Genomic DNA, 14,709 nt, shown 5'->3' on the forward strand with positions numbered 1-14,709 from the left:
ATCTGTTATTGCATATTGTTCTCCTGACATGGTTGGTTGTTCAGGTGATACTATACTGATTACTGCTAATGTGGACCACAGGGATAGAAGTGTTGGGGATATTTATCTCTGGTCATGGATGGTTGCCTTGTCACAAGGAGGCCATACAGTACTAGACTGCTGACTGCTAATATAAAACACAGGGCTAGAAATATTGGTGATATTGATCTCTCGTCATGGATGGTTGCCTTGTCACAAGGAGGCCATACAGTACTAGACTGCTGACTGCTAATATAAAACACAGGGCTAGAAGTATTGGTGATATTGATCTCTCGTCATGGATGGTTGCCTTGTCACAAGGAGGCCATACAGTACTAGACTGCTGACTGCTAATGTAAAACACAGGGCAAGAAGTATTGGTGATATTGATCTCTCGTCATGGATGGTTCCTTGTCTCAAGAAGGTAATACTTTAGACTATTTACTGCTGAGGTGGACGTACGTTACCGGAAGTGTTCGTGATCTGGCACATTCCACACCTGCGTGTCCGCCCTGCTTCCGCTCATTGTCCTGTAATTGGCTTCGTTGCATAATGGCCAAGGTCGCTTCCATCTGATAGCATTCCCACAGACGATTACTCACACCCCTCCCTCTCCCCTCCATCCATAGTCGCGTCTTCTTTCTCTCACGTCCCTCCCACTACCACCCGCAGTTGTCGCTTGTTAGTTCTTATCTTGCCAATTGTCTCTTTATTGCTGGTCAATGCCAAGTAGGATGTGTTGACTGTATTTCATTTACTTACCTTTTTGTCTTGTATTTACATCCAAGGAAACCAAAAATGTGTTTAAAGTTCCTTAATACTTATATTACGTAGCAGTACAGTGGCGGTTCTATGGCCTTGTTAAGGGGAGGGGGGCTACCGCGGGGTGTTTCCAAGAATGAGCGGGGTCCGGGGGTACTCCCCCTTGAAAAGTTGGTATTTTTAAAGACGTTTGGTGACTTTCTAAAGTCATTTATAATCCGCGCCAAAGCTGGTGGCGGCTGAGGGATTAGACCGGCCAGGTCGGTGAGCAGGTCCGACCTATGTAGTTCTACCTGGCGGTCCTAATCCCTCAGCCGCCACCAGCTTTGGCGCGGAGTATAACGTCTAGAACTTTGTCCAAAAACCTCTGTTGAGTTTTTTAAAGACAAAATATATGATAACATGTTTTTTAGGGTCCAATGGGAAGGGAACTTTAGCCCCTATAGCCCTCCTTGATACCGCCACTGGCACATACATGCTCTTGAATATGGAGTGTATGATACAATAATTTTAAATTTTGAAATCTTCTTTTGAGAAAGTTCTATTTAGCAAAAGGTTTATTAGTCGGTTCGGTATTGCTGAATGCTGCTATGCGCAGAGCCTTTCCTTAGTTTTGGTATATAACTCATGTTGAGATGTTGTGTTGTAGGAATGGGACCTCAAGATCCGTGGTGTCAAGGACTACCCGGCGGTGCGGGAGGCGGCACGTCGCTGGGTGGAGGCGCAGGACGGTCAGCAGATCCTGCTCACGACCCCCTCGGTCCTGGTGGGGTTCAGGGTGGAAGTGTACAGAGCCGAGGGCACCACACAGTGGTACACCGCCGTCATCTGTGGCTACAACGAGGCTACCCATGTGAGTTACACTGTTGTGTCTCCTTCAAGTGTTTTAACCTCAAAATCAGTAAAAGTTTGAATAACACTATGATCTCCTGTAGTAACAGAATTACACTTGTTGGATGCAAAAAAAGGCAAAGATATCAGTAGCAATCAACATAAATTATTTCTCATAGTCTCAATAAATGAACATCAACCACAACACTGGTAATACACACTAGTTTATATACACTAGTGCTGGTGAGGTGTCTAAGGTTCAGTCCACCTCCACCCCCTCACCATCATGTAGCCTACATACAACACAATGTATGTTGCTCATAGTGGAGGAAGACCCAGTGCCCTGTTTGATAGGAATTTTCATACAGTGCTCTCCGTTTGAGGGTTTGGGGTTTTCTTTGCTAGTCACAAGTATATATTTCCAGCCCAACATACCAGAGCATGAAAGTGCACGGTCGTCCCATAAGCATGTTTCCTCTGTACCTTATTTCTCTATGGTTTATAATATAAATCTGGTACTTAAAGAATAAACTTATTTAACACAACTTTTTTCGGGACAGTGGCTACGCCCCCAAAAAATATTATAAAATATTATTGCCTTCCATTGTTATCACACCATTGTTGTGTCCATTGTTGTTGTTGTTTTATTCCATTTTGAGATTAAACTCAAATCTCTAAATATAAATGTAATTTCACTGTATTAATTATGGAAACCCCCACAAATATACATTTCACTTTCATACAGTTAAGAAATCAAAAGGAACTTAACAAAGCAATAACAACTGGTATAAGGCGTTGTGTCTGTACTATACTGTATACTTTGGGAGTTAAAGGTTAAAGGTCAAACTATTAACCAGAAGGTTCTGATTGGATGAGTTTCCTGTATCCCTATCCAATCAGTCCTTTACTCTTATCCACACAATGCTTAGTTTACCTTCATCAATACAAAGGCCTGCCCTGTATATAGGGGGTCATGCCTTGACTCACAAGCCTTTCAATTACACGTGGCTAAAGACACGGGCAAGGTTGTGGAAGATGTCACTAAGTAGGCCAATTACAAATAGTATAGTAGCACATATAAAAATCTTCATACCCCCCAGTTGCAGCTTTCTGACATGCTATGAATGACACATACTTGTTATGGTGTGTTTCAATGATTAGGTTATTCCTACAGTCTACTGTACTGACATGTCTTGTCTGTTCCAGGAGCTGACAGTGACTGATGACACCGTGCTGGAGGGCCACAATGAAGACCCCACCCTGGTCCAGATGAGGCTCATAGGAGACAGAGGTCAGTCAATCATCATAAGTAATCTAACATTCTAGATCCTTCCAATTACTATCAGCTCATGGAATGGTATTTGATTACTGACACAATTATTTGGACAAAATAACCTTTTCCTTACAAGATTCCACACTATTTAACCTCCCTGTGTATTATTGAAAAATTTCCCCACTACAACAAACCTGCAGACTGAACGAATTTCCATTTTCTGATTTAATTATTACAAACATCCCTTTAAACAAGTTAGATTGATTCCCAATTAAAATCAGTAACATTATATTTCATGAGTAAGGAGGTTTTCTGATACAGGAAAGAAAAAAGTGTATTTTGAATTTTAATTGTATAGTATGAATAAAATAGATTTGCCGAACTTGAGCAAAATACTCCCACTTAACTGGACTACTCAAAAGAGGCCAGTCCAGTCTTAAACTAGGAATCTAATGTACGCCATTGGAATCACCTTAAAACTAAGATCAAAGATCTGAAGGTGACTTTTAGTATCCACAGTCTTTCTTTGGTGGTGCAACTATTCAAGGCTACCTAGATTAATTGGCTCTAGGGAAGTATCCTAGATAACGGTTTAACATTATTTACTAGGGCAACTTTTATATTTTTAAGCCAGAAAGTATATTGATGATAAACTGCTTACATCTGATTTAGCTAAAAAATATGCATTAAGTTAAAGAAATATAATTTGAAACTTGAACAATTTTTTCTAAAAAATAAGATAAAAGTAGATAAGTAAATATCTGTTTTCAAAAATGTCATGAGAAAAGCTGGATGCTACACATCTTTCTCCCATATAACATAGTATTTACTATTCACATTTATCCTGGTCAACGTGGCACTGCAGTAAAAAAATCTCATCATACTGAGAGTTACAGAAGATCACATTAGCTTGACAGTTGAGATGCCACAAGATAAAGCTTGCACCTGTCATCAGACTGAGTTACAGAATATCAGTTAGCTTGACAGTTAAGATAGGGTGCGTTCACAAAAAAAGCTGGTTACAAGTAACTAACTTTCAGCATTTGTTCCAAGCGCTTGAGAATGCTGTTGTGTGTTCACAACAAACGCTTGCATTTCAAGTTCAGTTTTTGAGAAAATATCTTCCTAAAGTGATGAAGAGTTATTTTTGATTGAAAATGTAGAATTAAAAATTCGTAGAAGGAAAGTAGGTGTTCATGCAATTAACCGCGGAAGACCACCATCGGTTCGGGGAATACCACCATCTGTTTCCTGAATTGAAATTTGACAAAGTGAGGTTTTTTTCTTGTATGAGAATGGAGTTACCCACGTTTAATTACATCCTCAAGAAAATTTCATGTGTTTTAGTGAAGTTTTGAGGGAACTGGCATAAGCAAAGCAACCTCTATCCATGCACCAGAACGAGTTTTGGTCCAATAATAAAACCCAAAAAATACTCGAAGGGAGTTTTAAACACCCTATGTAACTGATTAATTATGATGCAAATAATATTGTGAGATATATTCAATTTTTTTAATTTTCTAGGTAAATGGAGTAAAAGTATACAATTTTCATCTATAAAAAATCCAACATTTAATTAATATTGAATTAATTGTGTTTGTCTATCATCTTAATACATATATGTTATGGTTACGTTATTGAACATTCTAGGGAAAAACCACAATACGTGGGTAATATATTTTTTTGGAAATTTGAAGCTCTAAATACTTGAGCTATCAACTCATCAACATCCATACTGCACTGATAGTAGTTTTTAACTGATTGGTTCGGTCAACAAGAGCCGGAAAACAAGTACGAAACGTTCTTGCGTGCTTGTCAGAGCTTGTAACAATCGCTTGCTAACCGGCACAAGCTTCGTCTGTGAACGCACACGCTTGGTACTATGTTGACTTTTCTCACGCCGGTTCGAGCTTGCAAGCGCTTGCACCTGTCATCAGACTAAGCGTTACAGAAGCCCAGGTTAGCTTTATAGTTATGAGACCAAAAGATAGAGTTTGCACCCGTCCTCAGACAGACAGTTACAGAAGCTCAGGAAAGCTCGATGATTAAGGTACCACAGGATAAATTTTACACTTGTCATCAGACTGAGATTTACAAAAGCTCAGTATAGCTTGACAGTTGATATACCATTTGCACCTTTCATCAGACTGAGGATTTCAGTAGCTCAGGTTAGCTTAAAGGTGGGATACTTCAAGATAGACCTTAAAACTGTCCAGAAGACTAGTCATTGTTGAGAGGCCATAAGATAGCTTGACAGTTGAGATACCATAAAATGGAGATTGCACCTTTCATCAGACTGAAAGTTACAGAAGCTCAGGATGGCTTTATAGTTGAGGGATTACAAGATAAAGCTTGCACTTGTCAACAGACTGAGGGTTACAGGATCTCAGGATAGCTTGATAGTTAAGGTACCACAGGATAAAGCTTGCACTTGTCATCAGACTGAGAGTTACAGGATCTCAGGATAGCTTGATAGTTAAGGTACCACAGGATAAAGCTTGCACTTGTCATCAGACTGAGAGTTACAGGATCTCAGGATAGCTTGATAGTTAAGGTACCGCAGGATAAAGCTTGCACTTGTCATCAGACTGAGAGTTACAGGATCTCAGGATAGCTTGATAGTTAAGGTACCGCAGGATAAAGCTTGCACTTGTCATCAGACTGAGAGTTACAGGATCTCAGGATAGCTTGATAGTTAAGGTACCACAGGATAAAGCTTGCACTTGTCAACAAACTGAGAGTTACAGGATCTCAGGATAGCTTGATAGTTAAGGTACCACAGGATAAAGCTTGCACTAGTCATCAGACTGAGAGTTACAGGATCTCAGGATAGCTTGATAGTTAAGGTACCACAGGATAAAGCTTGCACTTGTCAACAAACTGAGAGTTACAGGATCTCAGGATAGCTTGATAGTTAAGGTACCACAGGATAAAGCTTGCACTAGTCATCAGACTGAGAGTTACAGGATCTCAGGATAGCTTGATAGTTAAGGTACCACAGGATAAAGCTTGCACTTGTCAACAAACTGAGAGTTACAGGATCTCAGGATAGCTTGATAGTTAAGGTACCACAGGATAAAGCTTGCACTTGTCATCAGACTGAGAGTTACAGGATCTCAGGATAACTTCATAGTTAAGGTACCACAGGATAAAGCTTGCACTTGTCATCAGACTGAGAGTTACAGGATCTCAGGATAGCTTGATAGTTAAGGTACCACAGGATAAAGCTTGCACTTGTCATCAGACTGGGAGTTACAGGATCTCAGGATAGCTTGATAGTTAAGGTACCACAGGATAAAGCTTGCACTTGTCATCAGACTGAGAGTTACAGGATCTCAGGATAGCTTGATAGTTAAGGTACCACAGGATAAAGCTTGCACTTGTCAACAGACTGAGAATTACAGGATCTCAGGATAGCTTGATAGTTAAGGTACCGCAGGATAAAGCTTGCACTTGTGATCAGACTGAGAGTTACAGGATCTCAGGATAGCTTGATAGTTAAGGTACCACAGGATAAAGCTTGCACTTGTCATCAGACTGAGAGTTACAGGATCTCAGGATAGCTTGATAGTTAAGGTACCGCAGGATAAAGCTTGCACTTGTGATCAGACTGAGAGTTACAGGATCTCAGGATAGCTTGATGGTTAAGGTACCACAGGATAAAGCTTGCACTTGTCATCAGACTGAGAGTTACAGAATATCAGGATAGCTGAATAGTTAAGGTACCGACTAATAAAGCTTACACCTGTATTGAGACTGAATTACAGAATCTCAGGTTAGCTTCACAGTTAAGATACTAAAAGATAAAGCTTGCACCTGTCGTCAGACTGAGTTACAGAAGCTCAGCATAGCTTGATAGTTAAGGTACTAAAAGATAAAGCTAGCACATGCCATCAGACTTAGTAACAGGATCTCAGGTTAACTTGACAGTTGAGATTCCACAAAGTAAAGCTTGCAACTGCCATCAGACTGAGTTACAGAATTTCAGGATAGCTTGATAGTTAAGGTACCAAAATATAAAGCTTGCATCTGTCATCAGACTGAGTTACAGAAGCTCAGGATAGCTTGACAGTTGAGATACCATAAGATTGAGCTTGCACCTCTTATCAGACTGAGCGTTACAGAAGCCCAGGTTAGTTTTATAGTTAAGAGACCAAAAGATAGAGTTTGCACCCGTCCTCAGACAGACAGTTACAGAAGCTCAGGATAGCTCGATAATTAAGGTACCACAGGATAAATTTTGCACTTGTCATCAGACTGAGATTTACAGAAGCCCAGGATAGCTTGACAGTTGAGATACCATAAGATGGAGCTTGCATCTTTTATCAGACTGAGAGTTACAGAATCTCAGGATAACTCAATAGTTATGGTACCACAAGATAAAACTTGCTCATTTTGTCATCAAACTGAGCTACAGAATCTCGGGTTAGCTTCACAGTTAAGATACCAAAAGATAAAGCTTGCACCTGCCGTCAGACTGAGTTACAGAAGCTCAGCATAGCTTGATAGTTAAGGTACTAAAAGATAAAGCTAGCACATGTCATCAGACTTAGTTACATAATCTCAGGTTAGCTTGACAGTTAAGATTCCACAAAGTAAAGCTTGCACCTGTCATCAGACTGAGTTACAGAAGCTCAGGTTAGCTTGATAGTTGAGATACCACAAGAAGATAGAGTTTTCACCTGTCATCAGACTGAGTTACAGAACCTCAGGAAAGCTCGATAATTAAGGTACCACAGGATAAATTTTGCACTTCATCAGACTGAGATTTACAGAAGCTCAGGATAGCTTGACAGTTGAGATACCATAAGATGGAGAGTTTACCTTTATCAGACTGAGAGTTACTATAATCTCATGCTAGCTTTATAGTTAAGAGACCAAAAGATATAGGTTGTGCCTTTTATCAGACTGAGAGTTACAGAAGCTCAGGCTAGCTTGATAGTTAAGAAACCACAAGATGGAGTTTTCACTTGTCATCAGATTGAGAGTTACAGAAGCTTAGGCTAGCTTGATAGTTGAAAGACCACAAGATGGAGTTTTTACCTGTCATCAGACTGAGAGTTATAGAAGTTCAGGCTAGCTTGATAGTTGAGATACCATAAGATGGAGCTTGCACCTTTTATCAGACAGAGAGTTACAGAAGCTCAGGCTAGCTTGATAGTTGAGATACCATAAGATGGAGCTTGCACCTTTTATCAGACAGAGAGTTACAGAAGCTCAGGCTAGCTTGATAGTTGAGATACCACAAGATGGAGTTTTCACCTGTCATCAGACTGAGAGTTACAGAAGCTCAGGCTAGCTTGATAGTTGAGAGGCCACAAGATAGAGGTTGCACCTGTCGTTCGACAGAGAGCGTGATTGTTGTAGCGGTGGCGCCGTGACCAAACCCGCCATCAAGGCCACATAATCGCCTCTTTATTGTTTGACCTTTAACGCTTCGTGACGCATCTCAGTCTCGAGTGGCGAAATTATTTTTGTTCGCAGCCACAACCACAACCGTGATCCACGAGCCAGACTGGACTAAAGAGTGTTTATTGTCTTATTTCTAGTAATTTTCTACTTTGCTTCTAACATTCTTATTGTACATCAGAATATCCCTAGGCTCTATATGCTGCAATGTATTAATATATTTTCAGTAACTTTTTCTTCTAGTGTAGTTTCTTTGTGTAAGTGTGTTTTATATCTTTGCAGGTTAAAATACAGTAGTAACATAATCCGTACATTGTCAATAGATATTATTGCATACTCTTTCTTTTTTCTCTCTGTCTTTTACTGCAGGGTACTTGAGGAATATCTAATTGATTGTACTTTGTCTAATGGCATGATCCTCTGTATAATATAAGATTCAAGACTTGTTTTTTATATATTTCAAGTTGTAGTGTTGTAGCTTTGTATAAATGTTGTGTACTATTATCAAGTTTAAAGCCTTATTACTCATTTGTAGCCTACTAATATCAATCAAGATTCGTCAAATTCATTTTTCCTACTTTATTATGATGCACTTCTTTTCGACTTTCAAAATAATGACGATTTCCTTAGATTATAACGAGTATGTAGTATTCTGTTTTCAAGCAAATCTTGTAAACAGCAGTACTCATTGGTAGTAGTTGTTGTTTTGTCAAGTGGCGGAAGGCTATAGATCGTAATGATGTCACGTTTTCTAAAGAGAAACTCCATTAATTTACCGTAAACTTTCACTCGCTTACTGCATCGCGCTGTGCCGTAGCTGGGCTAGAGGCTACAGTCACCAGCTCCAGGACTACTACTGTAACATAGACCAGCTCTGTCTATCTTCTTGATGAGCAGACGAGGGGCTCAATGTCATATACCTGCACGTCCTCAGGGACTAGCTTAGGTTATCTACAGTCCACTGTGATGCCAGAACTAGAGCCATGGCTGGGCTGCAGGTTACAGCACAGAAAACATTACAGTCACCAGCTCTGTCTATCTTGACGAGCAGACGAGGTGCTCAAGGACATATACCTGCACTATCAGAACTAGATCCATGGTAGAGCTACAGACTACAGTCAGCAGCTCCGTCTATCTTGACGAGCTGACTGTGGGCTCAAGGTCATATACCTGCACTATCAGAACTAGATCCATGGTAGAGCTATACAGACTACAGTCAGCAGCTCCGTCTATCTTGACGAGCTGACTGTGGGCTCAAGGTCATATACCTGCACTATCAGAACTAGATCCATGGTAGAGCTACAGACTACAGTCAGCAGCTCCGTCTATCTTGACGAGCTGACTGTGGGCTCAAGGTCATATACCTGCACTATCAGAACTAGATCCATGGTAGAGCGACAGACTACAGTCAGCAGCTCCGTCTATCTTGACGAGCTGACTGTGGGCTCAAGGTCATATACCTGCACTATCAGAACTAGATCCATGGTAGAGCGACAGACTACAGTCAGCAGCTCCGTCTATCTTGACGAGCTGACTGTGGGCTCAAGGTCATATACCTGCACTATCAGAACTAGATCCATGGTAGAGCGACAGACTACAGTCAGCAGCTCCGTCTATCTTGACGAGCTGACTGTGGGCTCAAGGTCATATACCTGCACTATCAGAACTAGATCCATGGTAGAGCTACAGACTACAGTCAGCAGCTCCGTCTATCTTGACGAGCTGACTGTGGGCTCAAGGTCATATACCTGCACTATCAGAACTAGATCCATGGTAGAGCGACAGACTACAGTCAGCAGCTCCGTCTATCTTGACGAGCTGACTGTGGGCTCAAGGTCATATACCTGCACTATCAGAACTAGATCCATGGTAGAGCTACAGACTACAGTCAGCAGCTCCGTCTATCTTGACGAGCTGACTGTGGGCTCAAGGTCATATACCTGCACTATCAGAACTAGATCCATGGTAGAGCGACAGACTACAGTCACCAGCTCCGTCTATTATGACGAGTGCATGGACGTGATCCCCTGGTGTCTTAGTTTTTCATATTTACTGAACTAAACCATTAATAATACTTAATTAAACACATTTTCGTTAGGCCAGTTATTTTGTTATCGAGCTAACGTGTCTTCGTTTGCGATGGTGATACGTATCAGAACGAGTGCAGCCGTAACGTAGAGTTGAGTAAACAGTTGAGAGCAGAGCGGCAAAGCGCGGACGGTGGAAGTGGAAGGGAAAATTAGGAGAGATGAAAGCAATCAGTCTAGTCTGGTTGGTTGGGAATGGGGAGGGAGGATAAGCCGCACTGGACATGTAATGTTCGCTCCTTCAAGGAGTTTGGTTGTGCTTTGTGGATTACGTTGCTTGTTGAGCAGATAATATTCGACCATTTTGTATAGAATGACTCCTCCAAACGTACTTTGTATTTTAAGTTTAGTAACATTGGCTTCAGATTATGTACACTGTTGCGAAGGAGTCTGAATTGACTAAATCAGTAAGTTACTGTTCCTGAATATAATATATAGTTCCATGTATTTTAAATATAATCAAATTTTTGAAAGTTAGCAATGAGTTTACAAAACTTCCCAGTCAAGTTTAAAAAAAATGGTTTACCATCACCCGATTACTTACTATAATTTAGGTCAACCACTCAAAAATCGATCGATTTACAGAAGTAAGCAGACTTGTGCCGTGAGTATGAGCGTGTACATGTACGTCAGTGCACCTTGCCCGCATCTGCTGCAGGTGTATTGGTTCAGCTGTGACACTTCAACATAACTACATAATCTCCGTACCTAAGCTTGTATTGCATCACCACAATATAGCAAACAACTTTAGCTAAAACACTTTGAGTTATGTTTTAAAAAAACCTGGTATTAAAATAAGTACAAGTCATTAAGAATCGTCCTTAAAAATTTCGTAAACAGGTATAAAAATACCTCCATACCCACAAAACACATTGTATAGCACTGCATTAATACAACTAGTATGGACGAAGTCGTTAGAGTCATTGCTTATGAGTGTGCGCATACACTCAGTAAAATGTCATTAAACATTATTAGGTTTATGAGAACCTTAAACTACATATCCTTGATCAAACTCTAATAATTGCTTATGGGTACTCAGTAAAATCCCAATAATCATTAGGTTTGTGAGGAACTTCTTGAACGAGAACTTCTTGAGTTACTTCTTGAGTTTGAGAGTAACGGTTACTCAAAATCTTAAATACCCGTTACAAAAGTATCCGGGTACTTCTAATATCTATCTACGGAGTTGGGAAAAGTGTGTACAGTGTACAGGTTATGGTAGCCAGTCAGTACTCAGTACCCGTAAGTAACTTTGAACAATTTATTTCTGAGATAACACAGCAGCAGCGCTCTTGTTAGCTGTGGGGGCACTTTTAGGAACTACGTTTTTTAATTTAGGCCTAACCACAACTAACTGTCGCCAGGTATAAATAATGTTAGGAAATTAATTCCTGAATATAGGCCTACTTTTTTCATTTCGATATTTTACTCAATTTAGGTTACTGCAATAAAGTAAATTTACCGTTGGGTTTATATCTTGTGCGATAATTGTTTTTAATATACAGGTCAAAGTGGTAAGCATTTTCATACAACCACTTTACACATTTTGAATAAACATAACAGACACAAAAAGAGGTAAAGAGGTACTCCAGTTAACTCTTTATCTGTACCGATTTCATCTAGTAGATACAGATACTCTACCTACCTACACTGGACAAGAGTACTTCTGTAACCGGGTACTTTTGTAACGGGTATTTGTAACTGGTACTTTAGAGTACCTGTAACTGTTGTACCCGGGTACAGGAAAGTACCCTTTTAGCCTCCCTCTATGAGGTATAAAGGGTACTGTGGGGATCTTACTGCGCGCGATTTCATGTGGCGCAATATTTCTTAGGAGAGGGGGTTACTATAAAAGAGTAACAATCACACCCTTGGCTTCATAGGCGTCCCATAAGACCAGTGTTCGGTTCAGCCACACAGTTGTTATATACATATGTGGTGTTAATACCTAATTTTTATTTACAACAAATCTTATAATAGACTTACATTTTCATTCCAATGGAATTCATTGAAAAACAAATTAGATCGATGGCTGTGAGGTAATTAACGCAATATAATTCTTGTTCTATTTTGTTGCATAGACGTAGTATATGACTGTGTTCATAGCGACGATACAGCGGTGCAGCTTTCAGACACATTGATGTAATTAACTCAACTCAACTGAGTCGAACAAAGTCGCACAAGGAGGAATGGGAGAGGGAAGTTGAGGGCGAGGAGAGGCGTGTAGAGCCAGAGAGTACTAAAGGGCGAAGGGCGGCGAAGTAGGTTTTGTGTGAAGGGTTTTGTGTGTCGGGTGGTAGGGTGGGGGGTGGAAATGGTTTTCCTCAGAGATAGAGAGCGGTTTTATTATCGCGTTCACTGTGGCGAAATAGGTCACACAGTTCCTTTGTGCCTTCGTACAAAACATCGCGGAAGCTATTCTGAAACTTGTGCAACGCGAATACTTTTTCATTATTGTTATGCACCTCAATCTTGCCTTGTTTAAACATGCCCTTGCATACTGTATAGCAATATCTTTGCCTTCCTCCTACTAAAATTAGTTTATAAAACTTCCAATGTTAAAATACTTATTCAAACTTTCCCTATGAGTTTTGATAGTTACTTCGTCTTGCCTTAAATTGTAAAATACTATGAAAACCCCACAAACAAATATGGTAATCACGCTTTTAAATTTAAGATGAATTGAATGGTTCTTTCCCTAATAGTTATCCTACCATAGATAAGACTATAGCTAGATCAGAGGTAAAGAAAGGTAACGCTGTAAAGTTTAAGATACTTTGATTTAAGTGCAACAAAAGTAACTTCAATATTTTATTTTATTCCATTGTGTTGCAGTGGTAGAGTCCATAATGCGGGGAGAGGACGTGGGCATCACGCCACGACGGTCACGGTCCAGCAATACACCCGCCCCGCCCCCTGCCCTCACCACGCCCGTGAGTATATATACTGTAACCATATAATCCTCACCCCCTGCCCTCACCACGACCGTGAGTATATATACTGTAACCATATAATCCTCACCCCCTGCCCTCACCACGCCCGTGAGTATATATAATGTAACCATACAATCCTCACCCCCTGCCCTCACCATGCCCGTGAGTATATATACTGTAACCATACAATCCTCACCCCCTGCCCTCACCATGCCCGTGAGTATATATACTGTAACCATATAATCCTCACCCCCTGCCCTCACCACGCCCGTGAGTATATATACTGTAACCATATAATCCTCACCCCTGCCCTCACCACGCCCGTGAATATATATAATGTAACCATACAATCCTCACCCCCTGCCCTCACCATGCCCGTGTGTATATACTGTATCATACAATCCTCACCACGCCCGTGAGTATATATACTGTAATCTTGCAATCCTCACCCCCTGCCCTCACCCCTCCTGTGAGTGTATACTGCAATCATACAATCCTCACCCCCTGCCCTCACCCCTCCTGTGAGTATATATACTGCAATCATACAATCCTCACCCCCTGCTCTCACCCCTCCTATTAGTATATACTTTAATCATACAATCCTCACCCCTGCCCTCACCACGCCCGTGACTATATATACTGTAACCATACAATCCTCACCCCTGCCCTACCACGCCTGTGACTATATATACTGTAACCATACAATCCTCACCCCTGCCCTCACCACGCCCGTGACTATATATACTGTAACCATACAATCCTCACCCCTGCCCTCACCACGCCCGTGACTATATATACTGTAACCATACAATCCTCACCCCTGCCCTCACCACGCCCGTGACTATATATACTGTAACCATACAATCCTCACCCCTGCCCTCACCACGCCCGTGACTATATATACTGTAACCATACAATCCTCACCCCTGCCCTACCACGCCTGTGACTATATATACTGTAACCATACAATCCTCACCCCTGCCCTCACCACGCCCGTGACTATATATACTGTAACCATACAATCCTCACCCCTGCCCTCACCACGCCCGTGACTATATATACTGTAACCATACAATCCTCACCCCTGCCCTCACCACGCCCGTGACTATGTATACTGTAACCATACAATCCTCACCCCTGCCCTCACCACGCCCGTGACTATATATACTGTAACCATACAATCCTCACCACGCCCGTGACTATATATACTGTAACCATACAATCCTCACCCCTGCCCTACCACGCCTGTGAGTATATATATGTAACCATGCAAACCTCACCCCTCCTATGAGTATATACAGTACTGTAACTATACAATCCTCACCCCCTGCCCTCACCACGCCCGTGACTATATATACTGTAACCATACAATCCTCACCCCTGCCCTACCACGCCT

General features: G+C 41.1%; 1 protein-coding gene across 2 annotated transcripts in view; it reads left to right on the forward strand.

Moving 5' to 3' along the window:
- The window catches only part of LOC128988364 (lysine-specific demethylase 3A-like), a 170,488-nt gene that overhangs the window by 61,610 nt on the left and 94,169 nt on the right, over positions 1–14,709 (forward strand). For both annotated transcript variants that reach the window (XM_054409591.1, XM_054409602.1), the window contains exons 4-6: positions 1,430–1,633; positions 2,818–2,902; positions 13,216–13,313. In XM_054409591.1, the coding sequence (XP_054265566.1) occupies positions 1,430–1,633; positions 2,818–2,902; positions 13,216–13,313 (387 nt within the window). The remainder of the gene's footprint in view (positions 1–1,429; positions 1,634–2,817; positions 2,903–13,215; positions 13,314–14,709) is intronic.

The sequence above is a fragment of the Macrosteles quadrilineatus genome, unplaced genomic scaffold, assembly GCF_028750875.1.
Source record: "Macrosteles quadrilineatus isolate MER2022 unplaced genomic scaffold, UCM_ALF_1.0 Scaffold_1__1_contigs__length_201487025, whole genome shotgun sequence".
Lineage (NCBI taxonomy): Eukaryota > Metazoa > Arthropoda > Insecta > Hemiptera > Cicadellidae > Macrosteles > Macrosteles quadrilineatus.